At 42.3% G+C, this 24,300-nt stretch overlaps 1 protein-coding gene across 1 annotated transcript in view; it reads left to right on the top strand.

Annotated features, from left to right (window-relative positions):
* Positions 1-24,300, top strand: part of ITGAV (integrin subunit alpha V) — a 55,182-nt gene that overhangs the window by 23,755 nt on the left and 7,127 nt on the right. Inside the window, exons 7-24 of the mRNA XM_054380897.1 lie at positions 1,199-1,324; positions 2,805-2,849; positions 3,026-3,069; positions 3,157-3,213; positions 3,980-4,032; positions 4,428-4,630; positions 8,380-8,571; positions 8,677-8,722; positions 9,575-9,676; positions 10,407-10,465; positions 12,923-13,077; positions 13,815-13,952; positions 15,383-15,450; positions 17,103-17,250; positions 18,368-18,460; positions 19,440-19,519; positions 22,306-22,386; positions 24,143-24,248. Of these exons, the coding sequence (XP_054236872.1) occupies positions 1,199-1,324; positions 2,805-2,849; positions 3,026-3,069; positions 3,157-3,213; positions 3,980-4,032; positions 4,428-4,630; positions 8,380-8,571; positions 8,677-8,722; positions 9,575-9,676; positions 10,407-10,465; positions 12,923-13,077; positions 13,815-13,952; positions 15,383-15,450; positions 17,103-17,250; positions 18,368-18,460; positions 19,440-19,519; positions 22,306-22,386; positions 24,143-24,248 (1,796 nt within the window). The remainder of the gene's footprint in view (positions 1-1,198; positions 1,325-2,804; positions 2,850-3,025; positions 3,070-3,156; positions 3,214-3,979; positions 4,033-4,427; positions 4,631-8,379; positions 8,572-8,676; positions 8,723-9,574; positions 9,677-10,406; positions 10,466-12,922; positions 13,078-13,814; positions 13,953-15,382; positions 15,451-17,102; positions 17,251-18,367; positions 18,461-19,439; positions 19,520-22,305; positions 22,387-24,142; positions 24,249-24,300) is intronic.

The following is a 24,300-nucleotide window of genomic DNA, read 5'->3' on the forward strand; positions in this document are numbered from 1 at the left end:
ATGCAAGATGTAATTTGAAAGGAAAGAATGTAGTGAAGTCATCATCTAGTGGCTAGTGAAGGGAAAGCAGAGAACCTGGAACACACTGAGCTCATTTTATTAACTCTTTGTCTGACATATTAAGCTCTCATGTTGTGATGTTTAGACAAGGAGTTCTTAAGATCTCAGTTCAGACTCAGTTCTGCAGTCCCATAAGCATATGATTACTGTTACCTAACTGAGCAGTCCCAGGTAAGTCCTGGCATACATCTAGGAGTGCCTTTGCTTCTCAGTGAGAACTATTTATGTGCTTTTCATTAAATGTGTGCATATGGAGAACAGTGAAGGGGAAAAGGGCCTGGGGGTCCCTAGTGGATGGAAGGTTGACCGTGAGCTAGTAGCATGCTCTTGTGGCCAAGAAGGCCAATGCCATTCTGGGGTGTATTAGAAGGGCTGTGGTTAGTAGGTCCAGAGAGGTTTTCCTCCCCCTCTATTCTGCCCTGGTGAGGCCTTATTTAGAATATTGTGTCCACTTCTGGGCCCCTGAGTCCAAGAGCAACAGGGAGCTACTAGAGAGAGAGTCCAGTGCAGAGCCACAAAGATGCTGAAGGGAGTGGAACATCTCCCTTGTGGGGGGAGAGAGAGGGAGCTCAGGGCTCTTCAGCTTGGAGAGGAGGAGCCTAGGAGGTGACCTCATTCCTGTTAAGATGTGCAGGGTGAGTGCCAAGAGGATGGAGCCAGGCTCTGCTGGGTGATACCCAATGCCAGCACAAGGGGCAGTGGTGGAAGCTGAGGCATAGGAAGTGTCCATGTGAACACGAGGAAAATTTTTACCTGTGAGGGTGACAGAAGACTGGAAGAGGTTGCCCAGGGAGGTTGTTGAGTGTCCTTCTCTGGAGATATACAAGACCCATCTGGGTGTGTTCCTGTGTGATCTGGTCTAGGTGATCCTGCTCTGGCAGAGGGGTTGCACTGGATGAGCTTTTTAGGTCCCTTCCAGCCCCTACCATTCTGTGATTCTGTGAAATCTTTGCTGAAGTAGGATCCAGATTTTTCCTTCTGCCCATTCTAGCTCTGCTGCTCTTGTCTGGTCGGCACTGTGGAAGAGTTGTTGCTTTAGAAGCAAGCATTCAGTGAATGAGTCCTGTTGCTTATGAGTGAGTGTACACTTGCTCTGTTTGTGGTTTTAAGCTGTTTGGTGTTTTTTTTTTTTCTTTAGGCCAACTTATTTCTGATCGAGTGACAGAGATTGTGGCTAAATATGACTCCAGAGTCTACAGCACAAAGTATGATGACCAGTTAGCAACCAGGCCTGCCAGTGCTGCTTTTGATGACAGCTACTTGGGTGCGTAGTTTGGAAAGGGAAAGAACCTCCCTGTACTTGGAGAAACTCACTTGTGCTATTCATATTTAAGTCTAAATCACACTGCTATTAATTTTATATTTGTGTCCTGGTTTGAGGCCAGACAGATCCTCTGTTGACCTGAGAGGGACAAAAGAATGACACTCACGTAAATGGATTGAAGAGTGATGGAAAGTTTACATGAAAAAGCAGTTGGTGAAACTACAAAAACCACAAGCTTAGTGACAAAGATATACCAAAGTGTACAGAGCCCCTTACACAACACCCAAAGGCCTCCCAACTCTTCCTTTCTCCCCACCTGAGGGTACACTGAAAACCCTCAGGGCTCTTTCTTCCCCCCTGACTGCTAGGCCAGGCTCAGGCTGGCCAGGTCTGAGACTAACCCCCCTTCTCTTCCTGGCATTAGGCCTTGAGATACTCCCCCACCATTACCCGACAGAGAGCATCTCCCATGGGAGCAGAGAGGGAAGAAAGGGAAAGAGAATGACTTTGCAGATGGATTTATAGGGTGCAGGATTTATGGGTATGAATACACCGATTCCTGTGTCCACCTTACTGGGTTGGACACTCAGGACACCGGAAGTGTAACTTAGGTGGCAGTAACAGGAGGCACTCAGCCTAAACTGCCACAATTTCACAGCTGACTGAAGAGCTACATCCCTGAAAATGCAGTGGTGTATGTGTAATGGAAGCTTAGTTATCTTGCCACAGGCCTGATTCAGAAAGCTTCTGATGACAAAATAGGTGGAAATACTTCCATGAGTTTATATACTCTGTGATTGAGGCTGAATATGGGAATGGCCAAGGTATGATTTTTATGTGAGAAGCCTGCCACATACCTATTTTTTTAGAAAGGTAACTGTTTCAAAATAATCTACCAAAGAAAAATAAAATTTTGAAAGAATCATATCCCTGAAGAAAAATAACAGAGTCCCTTAAAGGAGTGGAAAAATCATCATTTAGCTTCATATATGTCTAATTGGGTTTAGGAAAAAAGCAAGAATAGGAGGGTAATTATTACATTTTCATCTTCTGAACTCAGATTCATGGATGCTGATGAATTGCAGTCTACTCGTGTAGATGTTTGGATGTTAGGAACAAGGTCTTTACCATGAGGGTGGTGGAACACTGGAACAAGTTGGCCAGGGAGGTAGTTGAGGGTCCATCTCTGGAGATATTCAAGGTGAGACTTGACAGGGCTCTGGGCAGCCTGATCTAGTTGAGGATGCTCCTGCTGACTGCAGAGGGGCTTGGACTGGATGACCTTTGGAGGTCCCTTCCAACCCAGACTGTTCTATGATTCTGTGTAGGTTCATAGTCTAAGCTACTTGGAGGCAATATTTATTCCATGGCATTTTAAGATGACGTGAGGACTGTGCTTAGAGGCTTATGAAAAGTATAAAGAGAGACAAGGAGTTTAAGTTTTTTTGAAGTGATTTACTGATTTTTGTCTTTTGATCAGGTTATTCGGTGGCTGTTGGAGACTTCAATGGTGATGGCATAGAAGGTAAGATGTAAAACATCATGTGAATGGGCCAGGCAGGTCTTTCAAATAAATGGTGTAGAACAAATGATACAGTGCAGAGGAAAAAGACAAAAAGCACCAGGACTAAGCTGTGTTCAAACAAAGTCAAGGTGCTTTAGGAGCTGACTGTGACTTGGGTTTCTCACTTTGTATTTCAGATTTTGTATCAGGAGTCCCGAGAGCAGCAAGAACTCTGGGCATGGTAGGCAATTTGAAATGTTAACTTTTACAATGCGTAACAAACATGAGTGGTGTTGCTATGCTGTAATGTGTATTTCTTCATCTGCAGGTGTCTATTTACAATGGAAAAAACATGTCTTCCATGCACAACTTCACTGGGGAACAGGTATGTGGCTTTGTTCAGCGTGGATGAGCAGCAGTTTATTGCTAGAGAAAGATGAGATTGCTGAGACAGGACCTAGGGTACTAGCACATATGACAATCTGTGTTATTAGTATCTGGGCCACATTATCAAGTCTGTAGGAAGCCTAGACACGTCTGCTCTGCAAGTTCTCATCTTGTAGTACGATGTGAAACCCAGTCTTACTCAAAGGAAGGGATGCCCTGAGAGGCTGGGGAGTCTCCTTCTCTGGAGACGTTCACAACCCGCCTGGATGCGTTCCTGTGTGACCTACTGTAGGTGATCCTGCCTGGGCAGGAAGGTTGGACCGGGTGATCCTTTGAGGTCCCTTCCAACCCTTCATGTTCTGTGATTCTGTGAATTGCTGCCAGTTAGGAGAACTGGGAAAGAGGACTGGATTTTGGAAGGAAGAATGGTGGAAGCTGAGGCATAGAAGGTTCCATGTTAACACGAGGAAAATTTTTTTCACTGTGAGGGTGACAGAAGATTGGAACAGGCTGCCCAGGGGGTAGTGGAGTCTCCCTCTCTGGAGATATTCAAGACCCATCTGGATTGTGGAAGGGGGAATGGGAAAGTAACTCATCAGTTTGCTTTCTAACAGAGTAAGGAAAAGAAAACAAAAGGGGAAAGGCAACAAAATAATGTGGTATCTACTCTCATGTTGCTAACATCTTTTCTGTACTGCTTTGTGTAAACTTGTGTGGTTTTTATGACTATGACTCAAAAGTTGGATGTGAATTTTGTTTTCCAGATGGCTGCCTATTTTGGGTATTCAGTGGCTGCCACAGATATCAATGGGGACAAGTAAGTGCCCTTTGTACCCCACTGCCACCCAGGTTGTTTCCGGAAAGAAAAAAGGAAGTTTTTATTAAATAATCTCTCCTACAATAGAGGTTTTTGTCCTCGCTGCTGGTGTAACATCTACCTTCTGGCTAGCACTGAGCATTTAACAGTTGTAGGCTTGTTGTTGTGTTTACTGATGTAATACCTGTGTGTATTCACAGGCTTTAAATGCATTCACTTCTGCTGTATTTGTGCTTACTTGGGCAATAAATGCTTGCTTCCACTTGCAGCTCAAGGATAAGTAACTTCCACTTTTATACGGAGTTCAGTGCGAGTTAGTCCTACTAATGAATGCTCAGAGGATGAAACTGAATCCTCATGCTGTTACTGAAGAATCCTCTCTTTCTTTGCTCCAGTTACACAGATCTATTTATTGGAGCCCCTCTTTTCATGGACCGAGGTTCTGATGGGAAACTTCAGGAGGTCGGCCAGGTTTCCATTTGCCTTCAGCGAGCTTCTGGAGGGTTTCAGATCACAAAGCTGAATGGTTTTGAGATATTTGCGAGATTCAGCAGCTCTATTGCACCTCTGGGGGATCTAGATCAGGATGGCTTCAATGGTAGGACATCATTTATTGTCAGTGTTTTCTGTTTGTAGATGCAATCTGGGCAGCACACTGAGTATGGATTCTGCACACAACATGAGGCATTCTAACCATGACTGAATGTTGGACACTAAGGTCTAGACTCCTTTCGATGCTTGTATGCTACTCCCAGGAATGCTAACAGGAGTTACATGTATGCATCGAGCAGAGACTATACCATTTACACTGCAGCATGGATTGTTTTAGCTCTTACACTCATCAGGTTGTTACTTTCTAAGTGAGAACTACAGTAGAAACGTCAATGAAACATCTAACTCTCCACTGTCACTTGATAGGACATCTTCAGTAGCGTTTTCATGTTTCTGTTGCTTAAAGCCAGTTTTCCTCTACAGAAACTCAGTGGTGACTGTAAAGAAGGTTTTGTTTTGTTCCAGAGAACTGGTTACAAATTTTCTGGTAGAAGAGATTTTCCTGAGAAAAAGCTCTCTAGATGGGTTTTTGTCATTCGTTGTTGTTTTAACTTCAAAATGGAAGAGTCATGAGAAAATACCCCTTAACAACTACAGCCAGCTGTACCATAGTATCATTAAGGTTGGATAAGACCTTTAAGATCATCAAGTCCAACCGTAACCCAACTACCATGACCACTAAATCATGTCCTGAAGTGCCACATCTCCACACTTCTTGAACAGCTCCAGGGATGGTGACTGCACCACCTCTCTGGGCAGCCTGTTTCAACCCCTCACCACTCTCTCAGTGAAGAAATTTTTCCTAATGTCCAATCTAAACTTCCCTTAGCACAACTTAAGTCCATTTCCTCTTACCCGATCTCTAGTTACTTGGGAGAAAAGATCCACAGATCAGCCTCACTGCAACCTCCCTTCAGGCAGTTGGAGAGAGCAATGAGATCTCCCCTTAGCCTTCTCTTCTCCAGACTAAACAGCCCCAGCTCCCTCAGCAGCTCCTCGTATGCTATGCTTTCCAAACCCCTCACCACTTTGACTGCTCTTCTCTGGACAACCTCCAGGATCTCAAGGTCTTTCCTGGACTGTGGTACCTGGAACTCCACACAGTATTGAAGCTATGACCTCACCAGGGCCAAGTACAGGGGCATGACACTTTCCTACTCCTGCTGGACACTGTTTTTAGTCCAGGCCAGGATGCTGTTGGCCTTCTTGGCTACCTGGGCACACTGCTGGTTCATGTTCAGCTGGCTGTCCACCAGCACCCACAGATCCTTTTCCACTGGGCTGCTTTCAGCTACTGTGCTGCAAGCCTGTAATGTTGCTTGGGGTTGTTGTGACCAAACTGCAGGACCTGGCACCTGGACTTTGTTAAGCCTTGTTCTGTTCACCTCAGCCCATTGACTTAAGTAACAACTGAGTGTTCTGAGCAAATATTTAGATGAGAGATCTGATCATGATACAACTGAGTTGTGGACTCTCAAACCTGTTGCCAGTGATTCTTGCTCCTTTCACTGAGGAATGGATAGCAGTGAGATGGACAAAAATCACTTAGTTTTGGGATGCGACTTCCAAGGATCCTCCTGAGAACCTGTTTTGCAAGTCATACTCCAGGGTTTCCTAAGGAGTGGCAGGCTCTGAGTTACACAAAAATTGCTCATTTTTGGGTTTTCCATTCTGCTTGCAAGCTCTGAACAATCAAAAATAACAATACCCTAATATTTCAAATTCCCAGGTATCAGTAATTAATTTTTTTTAAAATGAAAACATAAAATCATAGAACAGTGTGGGGTGGAAGGGACAATTTTAGTTGCTAGTAGAGTGTGAAGATGTAATACCACTGCAGCTATTTGTACAAGACATGGGAGAGGTTATATTGGCTAGCCAAAAATCCAGTCAGTTGATGTGGTTATCTAAAAAAATGTTTTGATTCCATCATATTTCAATCTGAAATACACCATAGATGAGAAAATCATAGCAAAACATGCCTCTGTTTAACTGCTTTGACATTATTTAGTCTGGTTTTCAGTCTGGTTTTTTTTTTTTTTCCTGCTCTGTTTCTGTGTTAACTAAAATAGTTTTCATCCTGCTATGGTACAAGATTGGAATTTCATCATAGAATGGCTTAGGTTGGAAAGGGACCTCAGAGATCATCTACTCCAACCCTGCTGTCATGGACAGGGACACCTCTCAACTAGACTCAGCTGCTGAAGGCCTCATCTAACCTGGCCTTGGACACCCCCAAGAAGAAGGCATCCAGAACCTCGCTGGGCAATCTATTCCAGAGTCCCACCACCATCTTACTGAAGAACTTCTTCCTAAAATCCAGTCTAACCTTACTCTCCCTCAGCTTAAAACCATACCCTCTTGTCCTGTTCCTGGACACCCTTATGAAAAGTCCCTCTGCAGCCTTCCTGTAAGCTCCCTTCAGGTAGTGGAAGGTAACTGTGGTCTCCCCGGAGTATTTTTTTCCCCAGCTTCCTCAGCCTTCTTCTGCATTCGTAAAGTTTGTAAGAAAAAGTACAGATTGGTGAATTTTTCAAGTCTTTCTCTTCTCATGAAACTTTCATGAGAAGGAGATGCTGTAATTATTACCCTGTGTATAGTGTTTTCGGTTGGTCTTTGAACTGACTGCAGAAGTGTTGATTTTAGATGATATGTATACTTCTAAAGCTGCCCAGACAGTCTAATTAGCACTTTACTTATTACTGTTCGTTAGATGTTGATAAGACGTTGATAATGAGTACTCTCAAATTTATTAAGCTTTAAGAGAAAGCATGATTGCACTGACTGACAGTTCTACATAAAACATATTGCCAAGCCCTGATCAGAAATTTGCTCCTTGCTGCTTGTTTTAGGCTGATTTGAATTTTCCAGAGTTCGTGACATGTCACAACCTTTGGAAGAACATAAGTGTGTGAATGGAATGGGCAGATAGTCCCATGTAGTTTTGTGATTTGGTGCCAACAGTGACTAATTCTGTATGTTTAATAGTCTCAAAAGCATCTCCATACAGGAAGGACATGGACCTGATGGAGCAGGTCCAGAGGAGGAGCATGAAAATGATCAGAGGGTTGGAGCACCTCTGCTGTGAGCACAGGCTGAGGGAGCTGGTGGGGGTGTTTAGCCTGGAGGAGAGAAGGCTCTGGGCGGACCTATTAGCAGCCTTCCAGTACCTGAGGGGGGCCTTCATGAAGGGTGGAGAGAGACTGTTTACCAAGGACTGCTGTGACAGGACAAGGGCCAATAGCTTCAAACTAGAGAGGAGCAGATTTAGATTGGATGTTAGGAACAAGTTCTTCACCATGAGGGTGGTGGAACACTGGAACAATTTGTCCAGAGATGTAGTTGAGGCCCCATTTCTGGAGATATTCAGGGTGAGGCTTGACAGGGCCTTGGGCAACCTGATCTAATTGAGGATGCCCCTGCTGACTGCAGAGGGGGTTGGACTAGATGACCTTTGGAGGTCCCTTCCAGCCCAGACTGTTTTATTATTCTGTGATTTGGCTGCTGGTCAGTGACTGAAGTGCAGAAGTGTTTGCAGAACTATTCCTTTCCCTCCTCCCACCCCCATGCAAGTCTGTGGTAAATGTTCTTGTTAAACGTTGACATTGGCTAGAAAAAACAGCATCCAATTAAAACTAAAAAGTTGTTGATGAGCATTTTAAAGGCCAGATTAATTTCCTCCCTACTAGTAGACACACATAGAAACTGTAATACCAGAAATGACTGATGAACGCAAGCATAACTCTGTTCTCCTGGTCTGTGTCTGAAGGTGACCATTGTTCTTTTGGGTTACAGATATTGCAGTTGCTGCACCGTATGGTGGAGAGGACAAGAGAGGACTTGTCTATATCTACAATGGAAGAGCATATGGGTTGAATGCAGTCCCATCTCAAATCCTTGAAGGGCAGTGGGCCGCTCGCACTATGCCACCCAGTTTTGGGTACTCGCTGAAAGGAGCCACCGACGTGGACAAAAATGGATACCCAGGTCTTTTGCTCCAAATGTCACTCTAGAACAACTTCAGAGTACCCCCACCTCTGACTAACAGCATGTTTTAAATTGTCATGTGTAATATTTCTCCTTTCTTCCTAGACTTGATTGTTGGAGCCTTTGGTGTTGACACAGCTGTTTTGTACAGGTAAGTGTCCCTCTGTGCTTTTGCATACATGCAAGTGAAATGAAAGCTCAGTAGCATTCTTGAGCTACAAAAGAAAGCAGGATCAGGGAATCTGAAAGTCTGCCACTCCATCTTACAAACTGATGAAGGTATTACTTCTGCTGCTATTTACACAGAATCACAGCACATTAGGGATTGGAAAGGACCTTGAAAGGTCATCTGGTCTAACCCCCCTGCCAGGGTAAGATCACCCAGAGCAGGTCACACAGGAACACATCCAGGAGGTTTTGAGTGTCTCCCAAGAAGGAGACTCCACAACCTCTCTGGGCAGTGTGTTCCAGGGCTCTGTTGCTCTCACAGTAAAAAGGTTTTTCCTTATGCTCACATGGAATGTCCTCTGCTCCAGCTTGCACTCATTGCCCCTTGTCCTGTCATTGGGCATCTTTACACCAAGTAAATCTTCAGTCTGCTTTCTATTAGTTATGTCCTCAATACACTATAGTTAAGGGAAAATAGAAATAACCTGTGAAGGCTTTCTGAGTGAGTTTCCTACAATGTCACATATAAGGTGCTGCTAGCTCTTATACTGCAATCCCAATATTCTCATCTTTTTGGGGAAAAAAAAAAAAAGTGACTTGTCTGTGCTAGAAATAAATAGGACTTCCTCTTAACATAGTTGTTTTTGTCCTAATTCTGACAGTAATGAAAGGGCACAGAAAAGATTCCTGGTTTTGCCTGATCTACACAGTGATTGTTTTTCATGAGGTTTCACTAAATATTGCTTAAGTGTGCATGTGTATATATCACAATTGATAGGGAGGGTATTGCCTATGATGGTGTTGAAAGCTGTTCAAGAGTATGTTTTCTTTGCAGGGCTAGACCAGTTATTCGAGTAAATGCTGCCCTGGAAGTTAATCCAACCATTCTAAACCCAGAAAACAAAGCCTGTTCACTGCCAGATGTCAAAGTTTCTTGGTAAGCAGAGTATCTTTGTTTTCTTTGAGGGGAGAGACTTTCTTTGGTTTCTATTTTCATAAGCTTTCAATTTTGAAAGAATTCAGGAAGTCCACTCAGCTAATTAAAAAAACCTTTCAAAACACAGATTTTTCTGAAAGAACAGGCAACACAGAATAACAACTTCAATAACAGTGGAAGAAGCCATGTTGTCTTAATGTAGATGCTCGACTGACTCCTAAGGTGCATCTTACTTGCAGAAATTGCCAGTTGTCTGTGTTGAGTAGAGTAAGATCTTCCTAAGATGGTAATGGATCCCATGGCTTTTTTTCCAGTGGTTTTCACTCATTAACTTGCTTCTGAGGTGGGTTTGTTAGGGCAGACACCAGTGCTCTGCAAACTTGTTTTGGTTCTTCTTCCTGCACTATTATCCAAACCCAGTCTTCCTTTTCTAATGCTTAATTCCTTTTGAGCTCAGTTCCTTTTAGCTTTAAAAATGAATGAGCCACCTCAGATTTGAGGAACACTCTTCTTCACAGGTGACTAATCGAGGCTCCAAGGCTTTGCATTGCTTGCATTACTGTCTGCTTATCAGTAAGTTAGAGTTTTGATCCTACCAGTGGAAAAAAGCTCTTGGGGAGTGAACTAGAGTCTGAAAAAGAATACCTTTGAAATGAGAAAAACAGTAAAGAATTTTAGAAGAAAAGGAGAAATTTGTCTGACATGAACATTTTCTTTTCCTCCAAAACAGTTTTAAAGTGAAGTTCTGTCTAAAAGCGGATGGCAAAGGAAAGCTCCCAAATTCACTCAGTAAGTTCTGCTAGTTTCAAAACTTCAAGGTCTTTTTGCATTGTTTGCAGACACAAGCACTGGGCATTGTTCTTGTTCATTATTGAAGCAGTTGGCTACCCTTTACAGCATGGTTCTGCCAGTTCAGGAGTCATACACACCTATGGGACTGTCATCAGCAGTTTCTTTGCTGAAGTTGTGTTGAAGTGATAGAATGGTTGCAAGAGGTCATTCAGATCACCAAGTCCAACCATGAACCCAACAGTGCCAAGGTCTCCACTAAGCCACATCACTCAGCACCACATCTGTTAAATACCTCCAGGGATGGTGATTTCACCACTGCCCTGGGCAGCCTGTTTCAGTCATTTGCAACCCTTTTAATGAAGTATTTTTTCCTAATACCCAACCTAAACCTCCCCTGTGCAACTTGAGGCCATTTCCTTCTGTGCTGTCACTTGTTACTTGGGAGAACAGACTGACCTTCACCTTACTGCCACCTCCTTTTAGGGAGCTGTAGAGAGCAATGAGGTCTGCCCTCAGCCTCCTTTTCTCCAGACTGAACAACCTCAGTTCCTTCAGCCACTGCTCTTAAGACTTGTTCTTAGACCTTTTGCCAGCTTTGTCACCCTTCTCTGGACACACTTCAGCACCTCACTGTCCTTCCTGGAGTGAGAAGCCCAAAACAGAACACAATACTCAAGTTGTGGCCTCATCCATGTCAAGCACAGGGGGGCAATCACTTACCTGGCCTTGGCCACACTATTGCTGATGCAGGCCAGGATGCTGTTGGCCTTCTTGGCCACCTGGGCATACTGCTGGCTCATATATTTAGCTGGCTGTCAACAAATACCCCCAAGTCCAAGTCAGCAGGATTTGAGACTTTAAACATATGTTTAACCCCTTGGTGGAACTAGTCTTGGAAAGTCCTTTGTATTTTACAGAGTTAAATCAAAGAATCACAGAAACATTCAGGTTGGAAAAGACCCTCAGGATTACTAAGTCCAACCCAGAACCCTACTCTACAAGGTTCACCTCTAAACCATATCCCCCAGCACCACATCCAAACCACCTTTAGACACATCCAGAGTTGGTGACTCAACCACCACCTTGGGCAGTCTGTGTCAATGTCTGACCAATCTTTCCATGAAAAAAATTCTTCCTAATGTTCAGTCTGAACCTACCCAGTCACAGCTTGAGGCTGTTCCTTCTTGTTCTATCACTAATCACCTGTGAGAAAAGACCAGCACCAATGCCTCCACAATGTCCTTTCAGGTAGACACAGACATCAATGAGGTCTGCCCTCAGCCTCCTCTTTTTCACACTAAACAGTCCCTGTTCCTTCAGTTGCTCTTCATGAGATTTATTCTCCAGGCCCTTCCCCAGTTTTGTTGCCCTCCTCTGCACTCACTCCAGCACCTCCACATCTCTCTTGTATAGAGTTGCCCAAAATTGGACGCAACACTCAAGGTGTGACCTCCCCAGAGCTGAGTCCCAGGGGACAATCCCCTGCCTGCTCCTGCTGGACACAACATTTCTAATACAAGCCAGGATGCCATTGGCTTTCTTGGCCACCTGGGCTCACTGCTGGCTCCTATTCAGCTCCTTGTCCATTAGCACCCCCAGCTTCCTTTCTGCCAGGCAGCTTTCCAGCCACACAGCCCCAAGCCTGTAGTGTTGCTTGGGGTTGTTGTGACCCAAGTGCAGGACCTGGCATTTAGTCTTGTTGAAGCTCATCTCCTTCAGATTAACTCTTACTGAGGGGAGTTATAAACAATAACATTGAAGTGTGGGAGTTATTAGGCCTGAAAAGCCATGAGATACTTCTCACATTTGTGCTGAAATCACGGACTTCTGATCAGTAGCACTAATTTTTTCATCAGATTTCCTGCACCAGAATCAGAAAAAGATTGTTTCAAACAGGTTAAGTTTCCTCTAGGAGATTTTGGAGTGTGGCAGACAGCCTGCTACAATCAGGTTTTGTCTTCTGATCATAAATGCCTTTCCTTATTTTCTGTACTGCATGCACAGAGGTGGTATCATCTGGGAAGAGTCATAGAAAGAGCTGCTAGATATTTTATATTATCTGTATCAAATATTTGAAGGAACTGGATTAGCAATACAGAGAAATACTATAAATATTATGAGCAAAGTTACTTTAATTTTTTTTGGGGTGGGGGGCAGGAAACGTTGACTTTTGTTCTTGAAACTCTCTAGCAATTATAGAAATATTGGTGCTTTTACATACTGCCAGCCTTTAAGGACAAAGCAGAGTCCAGTTCAGGACAACAACAGTGCTTGCCAGCTAATATTATGAGGACTAATATAGTAACAGAGTTTATCCTGACAGAACTGGAACTTTTAAAAGTTCCAAGTAGGGGGGCTTCATTAAGCTGAAATCAGGGTTTAGCTCTATTTCTGAAGGGGATTTGCACTGTGTGTAATTGAATACTTTTAACTGAAATGCTTTGGACTGGACAGATTTCCAAGTGGAGCTGCTGTTGGATAAACTTAAGCAGAAAGGAGCTATAAGGAGAGCTCTGTTTCTTCACAGCAGACAGCCCAGCCACTCTAAGAACATGACCATTACCAAGGGGGGCAAGATGAATTGTGAAGAACTTGATGCCTTTTTGAGGGTAAGTAGCCATTTACATTTTAGGCAAATGACTTGGTGCATTGTCTATTGCAAGTTCCTTGTGTTAGCTGTTTTTAAATAAATAAATAAATAAATAAATAAATGATGCTGGAGAACTGCATGCCCAATGAATAGACCTAAATTTTCTAAAACCATAAACATATGTCCTGGGCTAACACTGCTGTCAGAGGATGAACTACAAAGGCATCTAGTGACAGGATGAGGGGTAATAGCTTCCAGCTGTAAAAAGCTAGATTGAGATTGAAATGAACAATATGAAAATCAGCAACTCCAAATGCAAACTAACAATTTTAGGAAGGAGAAAAATATCACAAATCAAAAGATGAATATCTGTGAGGGCTGTTAGAAGCACAGTGAATTCTGTGTGGTAAGAAAGAGTGGAACTGTATCACCCTTTCGGCTTCTCCCTCTGTGACTTAATACTTCCGTATGCTCCACTTTTCCATTTGTAAATCACTCATGTTACTCTTAAAATTATCTCTCTTCAGCATTTCCAGTGCAGGTTTCCTGATGAGATTTTTTTTAGTTTGAGCAGAGCTCAGAAATGTTAAAGGAATGAGGAAGACAAAAAAAACTACTACAACGTGACCAATAAATAGAAATACTGCCCAGTATTGCTCTTGGGATGATTGCCTATAGAGACTTTTGAAGGATAGTTGTTTGGTTATTCTTTTCTTCACATCTTTTAATTGCAATTCAACTCTCTGGTTTCCTCAGGATGAATCTGAATTCAGAGACAAGCTAACTCCCATTACTATTTTTATGGAATATCGTCTGGATTACAGAACAGCTGCAGATGCAACAGGACTGCACCCTATCCTCAACCAGTTCACTCCTGCTAATATGAGCAGACAGGTACACTTCTTACACAACCTATGCTCAGACAACCTGGAACATTTTCAGCTTTCAGTACTTGCTCAATACTCATCTTACAACTTCTGAAAAATTACGATAGAAAGATACACCTCTGGGCTTTGGTCTTTGAATTGGGGAGATACTGATGGTTATTGCATGTTTGTCTTCTCTTTTCTTCCTCCTTTCTATGTCAAATTTCTCTTTTGACACGTTACTCCTTAGTGATGGACTTCCTTTTCACTTACATTAATTCATAGTTTTCTGGAAAAAGCAATTAGATAATATTGAAAGTGTTTATCCTGCATCTGGGAAGGAATAATAAACTGCACCGGTAGAGGTTAGGAGGTGATCTGCTAGAGAGCAGCCCTATGGAGAAGGACCTGGGAGTCCTGGTGGATAAAAAGTTCTCCACACCAATGTGCCATTGTGGCCAAGAAGGCTAATGGGATCCTGGGGTGTATTAAGAGGAGTGTGTCCAGCAGATCCAGGGAGGTTCTCCTCCCCCCTACTCTGCCTTGGTGAGACCTCATCTGGAATATCATGTCCAGTTTTGGGCCCCCCAGTTCAAGATGGACAGGGATCTGCTGGAGAGAGTTCAACAGAGAGCTACAAGGATGATGAAGAGACTGGATCACTGCCTTATGAGGAAAGGCTGAGAGCCCTGGGGCTGTTCAGTCTGGAGAAGAGAAGACTGAGAGGGGATTTAATAAATGTTTAGAAATATCTGAGGGCTGAGTGTCAAGAGGGAGGGGAATGGCTCTGCTCAGTTGCACCCTGTGATAGGACAAGGAGCAGTGGATGTAAACTACAGCATGAGGAGGAATTTCTACTGTGAGGGTCCCAGAGCACTGGAACAGGTTGCCCAGAGAGGTTGTGGAGTCTGCCTCTCTGGAGACTTTCAGGACCCATCTGGATGCATTCCTGTGTGACCTGCACTAGATTCTATGGTCCTGCTCTGGTAGCAGGGTTGGACTTGAAGATCTTCTGAGGTGCCTTCCAACCCCTAACATCTTGTGAGCCTGAAGGATTGGAGTGTTTCATCTGTTGCTCATTCTATACTGCTCCCTGTATGTGATGATTGTCCCTCTAGTTCTCTTCAGGTAACAAATAGTTTTTCTGTTCCTGCCCTTTATACATTTTTTGCACTTATTTCTGAAGGGGATAGTGGAGATGCAGCAGATGAGTCAAAATGTGGGAAAAGGATTAACATGTCTAGACATCAGTCATTGAATTGCATTATGGCAGGGTGAGGCACAGTGCCCCCTGCAATTAAAACTCATTTGTTCTCCTCTGCAACAAATGAGATGAAGATATCTCATTGGCAGTTATGCACCAAATGTTTTATTTGGTGCTGAAACAGCATTATTGGCAATGTATGTTAGAACAGGTGCAGGGATTGTGACAACAATATGCATTTGATTTTTACACAGGCACATATTCTGCTGGATTGTGGTGAGGATAATATCTGCAAACCAAAGCTGGAGGTATCAGTGGAAAGGTAAATACATGAAAAAAATACTTCAGGGAAAAGTTACTTCTCTACTTGAATTCCAAACCTCAGGAGCCTCTAGTAGTTTTGTTAAAAGGATGTCTTGAAATAAGTAGGGCTCCTCAATGTATACAATCTAAACTCATGCTTACTTGGTTTAAAGAAAACCCATTTTCTGCTTTGTAACCAAGTCTCCTTAGCATTTAATACAGGGAGAGGGCACACACTGCCAGCCTCACCCTGTCCCCCACTCCAAGTACAGAGGATTTATTTGTGGATTTGCAAAGCTGGACACAGAGAGCAAGCATAAAGCAGTGCTAGCTGCTGTTGTACCACTGCTCATATAATACTAGACAGACAGATGATTTTACCCAGCAAGGGGCAGAGTAGAATTCTCTTGTCTCACATGAAAAATACTGTTGGTATCGGTCATGTCTTTTCTAAAACCTGGAAAAAAAGGGCAATTTTAACTCATAATTCTTTCATGAGTTCTGAGTGTTTTGTGCTTTGTATATCCGAAAGCCATTCTTAGTGTAGGATCTCTACTTATAAATGTTATCTGGGATGTTTCTTGCCCTTGGTGCTCTTTGCACACATCTTAATGGATGTAGATGCTTCAGAAACATTCATTGTCAGTGCAGGTACAGCTGTAGGGTTCCTTGTAGCTGCCAAAATCCAAATATATTGGTTGGAAAGTTACTCTTTTGTTATCTGGATCAAACACATCATAGAACTCTTGGCTGTAGTTGAGTCTTCCATCAATTTTGTTAGGAATTTTGTTGGTTTTGTTATCTACTCTGCCCTGGTAAGGCTGCATCTGAACTATTGTGTCCAGTTCTGGGCCCCTCAGTTCAAGGACTTCAGGGAACTGCTTGAAAGAGTCTGGCACAGAGCCACAAAGATGCTGAAGGGAGTGGAACATCTTCCTTATGAGAAAAGGCTGAGGGAGCTGGGGCTCTTTAGCTTGGAGAAGAAGAAATTTGAGAAGTGACCTTATTCATGTTCATCAAGATGTGAAGGGTGAGTGTCAGGAGGATGGAGCTAGGCTCTGCTCAGTGATGTCCAATGGTAGGACAAAGGGCAGTGGGTGCAAGCTGGAGCATAGAAGGTTCCATGTGAACATATGGAAAAACTTTTTTACTGTGAGGGTGACAGAGTCCTGGAGCAGGCTGCACAGATTCGTTGTAGAGTCTGCTTCTCTGGAGAAACTCAAAACCTGCCTCGATTTGTTCCTGTGTGACCTGCTCTAGGTAATCCTGCTGTGGTAGAGGTTTGGACTAGATGATCTTTGGAGGTCCCTTCCAATCCCTAACATTGTGATTCTGTGAATGTGTGCTGATACCTCTGCTAAATAGACATGTAACTCCAGATGTACAGAGTGATTTAGCTGTTCATGATTGTTTGTTCTTTGTGGGGAAAAAAAAAGGAATTGGTGCTTTATTGTACATTTTATTAAAAAACATACCAGCATGGAATATTTGCTCCATTTTTGCGTTTATAGAAGTGGGTTTTGTTTTCAGCATAGTGTAGAGCTCCTGAAGCATAGCTACTGCCTTTAGATTTCTCCAGTGTCTCTTTCCAATTTCACAGTGTCTAATTTGTATGAGTTCAACTAGTTCAATACACTTCAAACCCTGAATTTTTATACTTGTTTTTCATAGTGATCAGAAGCAGATCTACATTGGTGATGACAATCCCTTGACACTAATTGTCAATGCTCAGAATCAAGGGGAAGGTGCCTATGAAGCAGAACTCTTTGTCATCGTTCCACCCCAAGCAGATTTCATTGGTGTTGTTCGTAACAATGAGGTAAAATTCCAACCATTTTTCTTCTTTGAGTAGTCACATTTCAGATGCTTGGATGGAAGCCTTGTGGAAGGGCAAAGCACCAAAAAAATGGTAAGATTCTTCCAAGTCCCAAGGCTGACTGGTTTCAGTTTAAGAGCCTACTGCTAGGAGCAAAGGAGAATCATCTGTGTGGTGGAGCTTGACATGCAGTTCTTCTGCTACAAGTCTTTATGTGAACAGTGCCCTTGTTAATGTACTTAAATTTAGACTCTCTCATGTGCTGGACACATATAAGGCAAATAGTGGTATTGGGTATTACTATTCTTATCCACCTACGAATGCAGAAAGTCTTGGGTGTCACTTAACCCTGACGACACAAAATACTAACATTGCTTTCCTGGTTTTACTTTGTATTATCAAGTGTCTATATCACTTCTGGTTCTTTGAAGACATGTGGTTATATTCCAAATTTTGGTTTAGGCCATTATGGCTATGTATAAGTAATATGCTTGCAGATTTTCTTCATCCTTGTTTTTATTTGGTGCTATCTATGATCAGCCAATATATCTGTAAAGTTGCAGCATGTTAAGGGGAAATTATTTCCCCCTGTATCAAAGGATTCCGACTTTGATGCCCTGTCCTTCACATATGTTGGACCATGCCTTGGTTTGGTTCTTCGGTTTCTATAACTTGGTGATGTGGCTTTATCCAAAATGTCACAGCTTCTCCAAGACCACTTTTTGAGTAAAGTAGCAAACATTCATCTTATTTTCTCTTCCAATCTTTACTTTTACAATGGAAAGTTTACCCAGTCGCCAGTGTTTCTTCACACAGGTTTCACAGAGTCATGGAGAAATACCTTGGGTCACAAAAAATTCGTCAGTGCTACCCAATAGAAAAGCATTGAATTTCTCTTTTTAGAACCTTGGAAAGAACATCTGTCTCATGTGGGAAAATATTTGCCTTTGTGGAAAGCTTCATGCTCAGATTGTACTTCCTTTTAGTGCTTGACTCTTTCAGGGGTGAGAATTTATATTAAAACAAAGGCAGCATATCTAGACCTTCTCTCCAGACTTCCATCCAGGGGTGCAGATGTCAAGAATGACAGCCCTTTATGTTTCTTTCTGGTTTATTGCAGGCTTTAGCAAGACTGTCATGTGCCTTTAAAACAGAGAATCAAACTCGCATGGTGGTCTGTGACCTGGGAAATCCCATGAAAGCAGGAACTAAGGTAAGGTTTGGTTCAGCAGGTGTCTGGTAGCTCACTTGGCTTTTATTTTTTTAATCACAGTAGTGTTTAGGCTTACTCGCAGGAATTTAAGATTAGATCTAGCTGGCATTTAGCTGGGCTGCCCACATGTTTGGTTAGCTCAGTGGTAACTGGTTTCAACTTTTCAGCTAAATTAAAGGCTGAAAGGAGTGTTCGTGAGTTTTACGATGTCACTCAAAAGGAGTCATTCATTAAACAGGGGAATTAATGAACTGGTCCCTTGTGATTTTGTCTTTAGATTTCTCTGAGATGTATTTTTTAGTATATAATAAAGAGCTAGCTCATAACACACCCTTCTTTTAGTGGAAACCTAATTGTCCTTCTCTCTTCTGCCTAGTGTTGTGCAGTTTGAGAGAGAGTTTTGCCTAGTTGAGGCACTTCCACCAAACATAGCTGGAATTGGACTAATGAAAAACCTACTAGTGGACCTGGCAGATATTAAGATGATAAAATATAATAAGCCATATCAGAGGAAATGAAATGAAAATCAGTACAAGTTATAAACACTTTGATGCTTTTCTTTCAAGAGACATTTTATATAGATGTCTAAATGTTGCTTCTGAAATCTTTCAAAGTATATCCAGCTGAACTGAGAACAAACCTTGGGAACTGAATTTAGAATCACTCAAGTGTACCCTGTTCTTGAGCCTGCAGTAGTTTATGCAACACATAGCTGTGTGTAAAAAGGCTGAAGCAAGGGCGGGTGACCATGATGTAAACTCCCAGTGATGCTGAACTCCATGGAACAGGGTACATTTCTAGTCTTGATGGCCTGGACAAGTTTAATTTGCTGGTTTTTCTCTGTGTGTTCTGTTATGCCCACAAACCTCAAGCCATTTTATTGTAGTATAGTGGTATGAAGAAGATTCTTCTGATGAATTTTGTGTGTTTCCACTGAAACATGGTGATTGTTTGTTTGTTTTTTTTTTTTTTTCTGCAGCTATTAGCTGGCCTGCGTTTCAGCGTGCACCAGCAGTCCGAAATGGATACCTCTGTCAAGTTTGACTTGCAGATACGAAGGTATGGAAACCTCAGAGCGTGTACGTTACCTGGTAGATAACCCTGCATGCAAAGGTAACAGATTGTGAACTGAGCAGATAGTGTCACTCTGGACTAATTCTCTGGTCTTTGCCTTGTAACTGTTTAAAAGATAGACTTTTTCAAAACAAATTATGTTTTATGAAATAGAGGGAAAATGAGACTAAAGAACACTTTCTGTTTCCAGAACACTGTTCTGGAAGGAAAATGAATGCAGTTTCATCTGCTTACAGCTTTTGGACAGGCCATGGCATGAGTGAAACGCAAATGAGGAAGAACAAAACAGTTGGAAGTGTTTCAAGAATAACTTTGTACCTGCAGACTGTTGTGATTTCCTGACACTTCTGTAGTGCCACAGAGTGAATTGTGTCTTTAAGTTTCTAGCCCTGTTATAAGACTGATGTTTCAAGTCTTGAGTTCCCTTCTAATGTAAAGCTAGAATTTCAGATTCTATGTATTTTGAGGAAGAGAGGTGTAAGTCTTCCAGAAAAGGCACAGCATGTGATGGTCTGAGCAGAAGCACCATTCAGTGAACCATTTGAAGTGTTCTACAGTGGCAAGCATAGAATCATAGAATGGTCTGGGTTGGAAGGGACCTGCAAAGGTCATCTAGTCCAGCCCCCTCTGCAGTAAGCACAGACAGCCTCAACCAGATCAGGTTGCCCAGAGCCCTCTCAAGCCTCACCTTCAATCTCTCCAGGGATGGGGCCTCAATTACCTCCCTGGGCAACCTGTTCCAGTGTTCTACTACCCTCATGGTAAAGCATGAGAGAGTCTAAAATTCAGTGGAACAAAACAGTAGTGTTCTTCATGAGCACAGTGCTTTTATGGGATATAAATCTGAATTTATTCCTGCTGGAGATACTGAAATTTAGAGATGTGATCAGTAGGAATCTTTTTACCCAATACAGTTTTATGTTGCTTAATGGACAGTACAAATGCCACTAAGCTTTTTAATTTCCTTCTATTTAAGGCCTTTTTTTTTTTTAATGCACTGAATAATTTTTTCTCATCCACTTATGTATTTTTCAGGCACAAGTATTCAATAAGTTTAAACCTTGGATTCTATTTTAATGATACATGGCTTACCATACTCATCAAAGGCCTTGGCAGCGTTCAGTATCTCTTTGATGTCATGTTGCTCACTGTTCAGGTTTTTTTCCCCTCTTCTCCATCCGCTGCTAAGTGGTGCCAGTAGTAGGTGACTCCAGTTTTTGTCAGAAAGTGATCTTTTATGGAGTGTCTCTCATCTTCCTTAGGCTAACAGCAGTCACTGCCTTTCACTAGAAGAAAAGACACTCAGTAAGATCCCTTAAGTCATGCTGATTCTCTTCTGATGGAAGAGAAAGGAAGTTCCTGTGACATCGTATACCTTCTATGGAAGGAATTCCCTTATGTGACCTCCGAATGCAAGAACAGAGATGGAATCACACACAGTCCAGAGAAGGGTCATGAAGATGATCAGAGGGCTGGAGTGCCTCACCTGTGGGGACAGGCTGAGAGAGCTGGGGTTTGTTCAGCCTGGAGAAAAGAAGGCTCTGGGAAGACTTAATAGGGGCCTTCCAGTACCTGAAGGGGGCCTACAAGAAAGCTGGGGAGGGACTTTTTAGAAGGGCTTGCAGTGACAGGACAATGGGAAATTGGACTGAAACCTGAAGAGGGCAGATATAAACTGAATACTGGGAAGAAATTCCTTACAGTGAGCGTGGTGAGACACTGGAACAGCTTGCCCAGTAAGCTGTGGATGTCTCTGCCTGGAAGTGTTGAAGGCCAGGTTGGATGAGGCCCTGAGCAACCTGCTCTATTGGTAGCTGTCCCTAGATGATCTTTAAAGTCCCTTCCAACCCAAACCATTCTATGACTCTATGGTCATCACAGGCATTATCAAGTTATTATCTTGAAGAGATTTTAGAGATCACACTAGTTGTCCTAAACTCAAAAAGATTCCTGAAGCTGGCACAGTTCCTAGCAGAACTGTGATCTTTGAAATAATGAGGTATTTAAAGGTTGGGAAGTAAATATTGTGCCATATGTTGTTTTTATTACAGCAGCAGTGAAGAATAATTGAAGGATTTAAGGTCTTTCTGAAGGGAACTGTTTGCTTAGGTAGACAGAACAATGAGATCTAAAAAGATCATGACTCTATTCCCAGCTCCACTTTGACAGGAATAAGGAGTGTTCTTTTTTTTTCTCTGTTTACAAAGGAAAGTCCAAAGAAGTTACATGTATCAGTGTCTCTACATGTCTTACTATCTGTCATCTCTTGGTGTATCTGAAGAGTAGGAATGGGATGTTAATTCATTTACTGGTTTAAGCACTCTGAAGAGCAGTAGGCAAAAGTAGCCTTGTGTACTTCTGTGCCTTCAGAGTTGTTTGAGGCCAGCAAGTCCCTAAGCAAAACAGATGTCCTAAGGTGGAACTTAAGGCTGTGCTAGCTATATAAGTGGATGTTATGGCATTTGAATTTTCTTATATGTGGCAGCTAAAGAATAGAGTCAGTGTTAGCTTTGTGTCCTTTATCAACTTCTCTCTGCTGAGGGACCTCCAAACTGTGCTGATGGTGGAACTGTCATGCATTTTAATGTGAACTTGTGGAATCTGTTCCTTAGTTTTTAGTAACTGTGCTGTCCTACAGTGGCTTAGAAGTCATGTTACAATGTTACATACAATTATCTTAAGAGTTTGTTTGGTTTTTTTTTTTTTTACTTTTTTAAATACTTAGCTTATTTCATTTAAGAAATTGAAACTGACTTCTGTATTCTCTGCAGCTCCAACCTGTATGACAATCTGAGTCCAGTAGCATACTATCAGGCTGACCTTGCTATTTCAGCAGCTGTTGACATTAGAGGGTAAGTATTGATGCTATTGAAATAAATGTCTCTCTTAAGTGGGCTTTGCATGTTGGCTTCTTTATATTCAATGAACTTTCCTTCAGGTCTGTTTAAGTTTTCAGGAAGCCTTCAGGGTGTTTTTAATTGTAAAGAAAATAGGGTTCTCTCTGGCCAGATCTTAAATAATTATAATGAATTACAAAATGAATTCCAAAAAGGAATGTTGGCTAAACCTCTATCAGTAGAGGTTTTTTTAGAAGAAGAAAATAAAATAACAGCCCCTCATTTTTTCACTTCATTTCTCCGGATCACTTTCCTCTTCTACAAACTGACTTTTAATCTGAAAACCCCCTTAAACCTTTTCTAAAACTGAAGTTGAAAATCACATTGAAGATAAGTTTGCAATGTTTTCACCTTCTCCAGTTTTCAACATAGTGTTAATATGCTCTCTGTATGTAGTGTAATGAGGCTAAGTGTGGGGTCTTGCACCTGGGAACACATAACCCAGAAATGCAGCTCAGATTCGGAGCCACCTGGCTTGAGAGGGACCTGGAGGTCTTGGTGGACAAAAGGCTCAATATGAGTGAACAGTGTGCTGCAGTGGCAAAGAATGCCAACAGGATGCTGAGATGCATTACTAAGGATGTCTCAAGCAGGGATCAAGATGTCATTCTCCCACTCTACTCAGCACTGGTCAGGCCGCACCTTGAGCACTGTGCACTGTTTTGGTCCTTGCTATACAAGAAGGATGTGGACAGGCTGGAGAGGATCCAGAGAAGGGTTATGAGAATGATCAGAGGCAGCCCTGTCATATGAAGGAAGGCTGAGAGAGCTGGGTTTGTTCAGCCTTGAGAAGAGAAGGCTCAAGGGAGACCTCATAACTATGTAGAAGTACATAAAGGGTGGCTGTCATGAGGAGGGAGACTCCCGTTTCACAAAGAATCTCATGGTAAAGCCGAGGGGTAATGGGCGTAAGTTGCTACTGGTGAGATTATGACTGGATGCCAGAAACACTTTTCTCACCATTCAAACCATTAAATATTGGGACAAGCTCCCAGGGGAGGTGGTAGATTCCCCTACATTAGACAGTTTCAAGGCCCAGCTTGTCAGGGTGCTGGGCCAGTTCATTTAAGTTATATTCTTACCCTGAAAGGTTGGACTGGATGATCCTTGAGGTCCCTTCCAACCTGGTATTCTGTGACTCTGTGAATATTTTATTAACTCCGTTACTTTTATTTACCAGACATGTACTTCACACCTAAAAGCTATACAGTCCTCTTGCTTGGGCTCCTGAGTCATAGTGTTTTAAAATTTCTCTTATGTTCATTATTGTCATCTAAATTTTTTAATACCTGAGAGAGGGGAGAGAATGCCGCAACTTAAGAGCACTATTGCTAGGGTCACTGTTTTCGGTGTGTGCTGAATTATTCTTATGACTATGCTGGTAAGTCTCTACATCATCAATATTTCTCATTATCAAAGTCTTCTGTATTTTTTGGATGACATGTATGTATCAGTGGTTTACTACATGTTGTAGGATGAATACAAAATTTAGGACCGGAAGAAAAATGTTTCTAAATACAAAGTCTCATAGAGAAGAAGACTAAATATTTACTATACAAGTCAGTCAACTTCTCTTCTTTCTAGCTTTATATACTGAAGATGAAAAAGAGGAGATTGTATTTTAAACATGCTTATTTTTTTGAGATGTTCTAGAGAAGGACATTCATTGTTTCACACTTCATAACAACAATTTGTTTGCTTCACTCTTCAGTGTGTCATCTCCTGATCACATCTTCCTTCCTATTGCAAACTGGCAGCCAAAGGAGAATCCAGAAACAGAAGATGATATTGGGCCTTTAGTTCAGCATATCTATGAGGTATGCAATTACCACATTTCAGTTACACATTTCTGTGATAAGTGAAACAATA

The sequence above is a fragment of the Indicator indicator genome, chromosome 5, assembly GCF_027791375.1.
Source record: "Indicator indicator isolate 239-I01 chromosome 5, UM_Iind_1.1, whole genome shotgun sequence".
Taxonomy (NCBI): Eukaryota; Metazoa; Chordata; class Aves; order Piciformes; family Indicatoridae; genus Indicator; species Indicator indicator.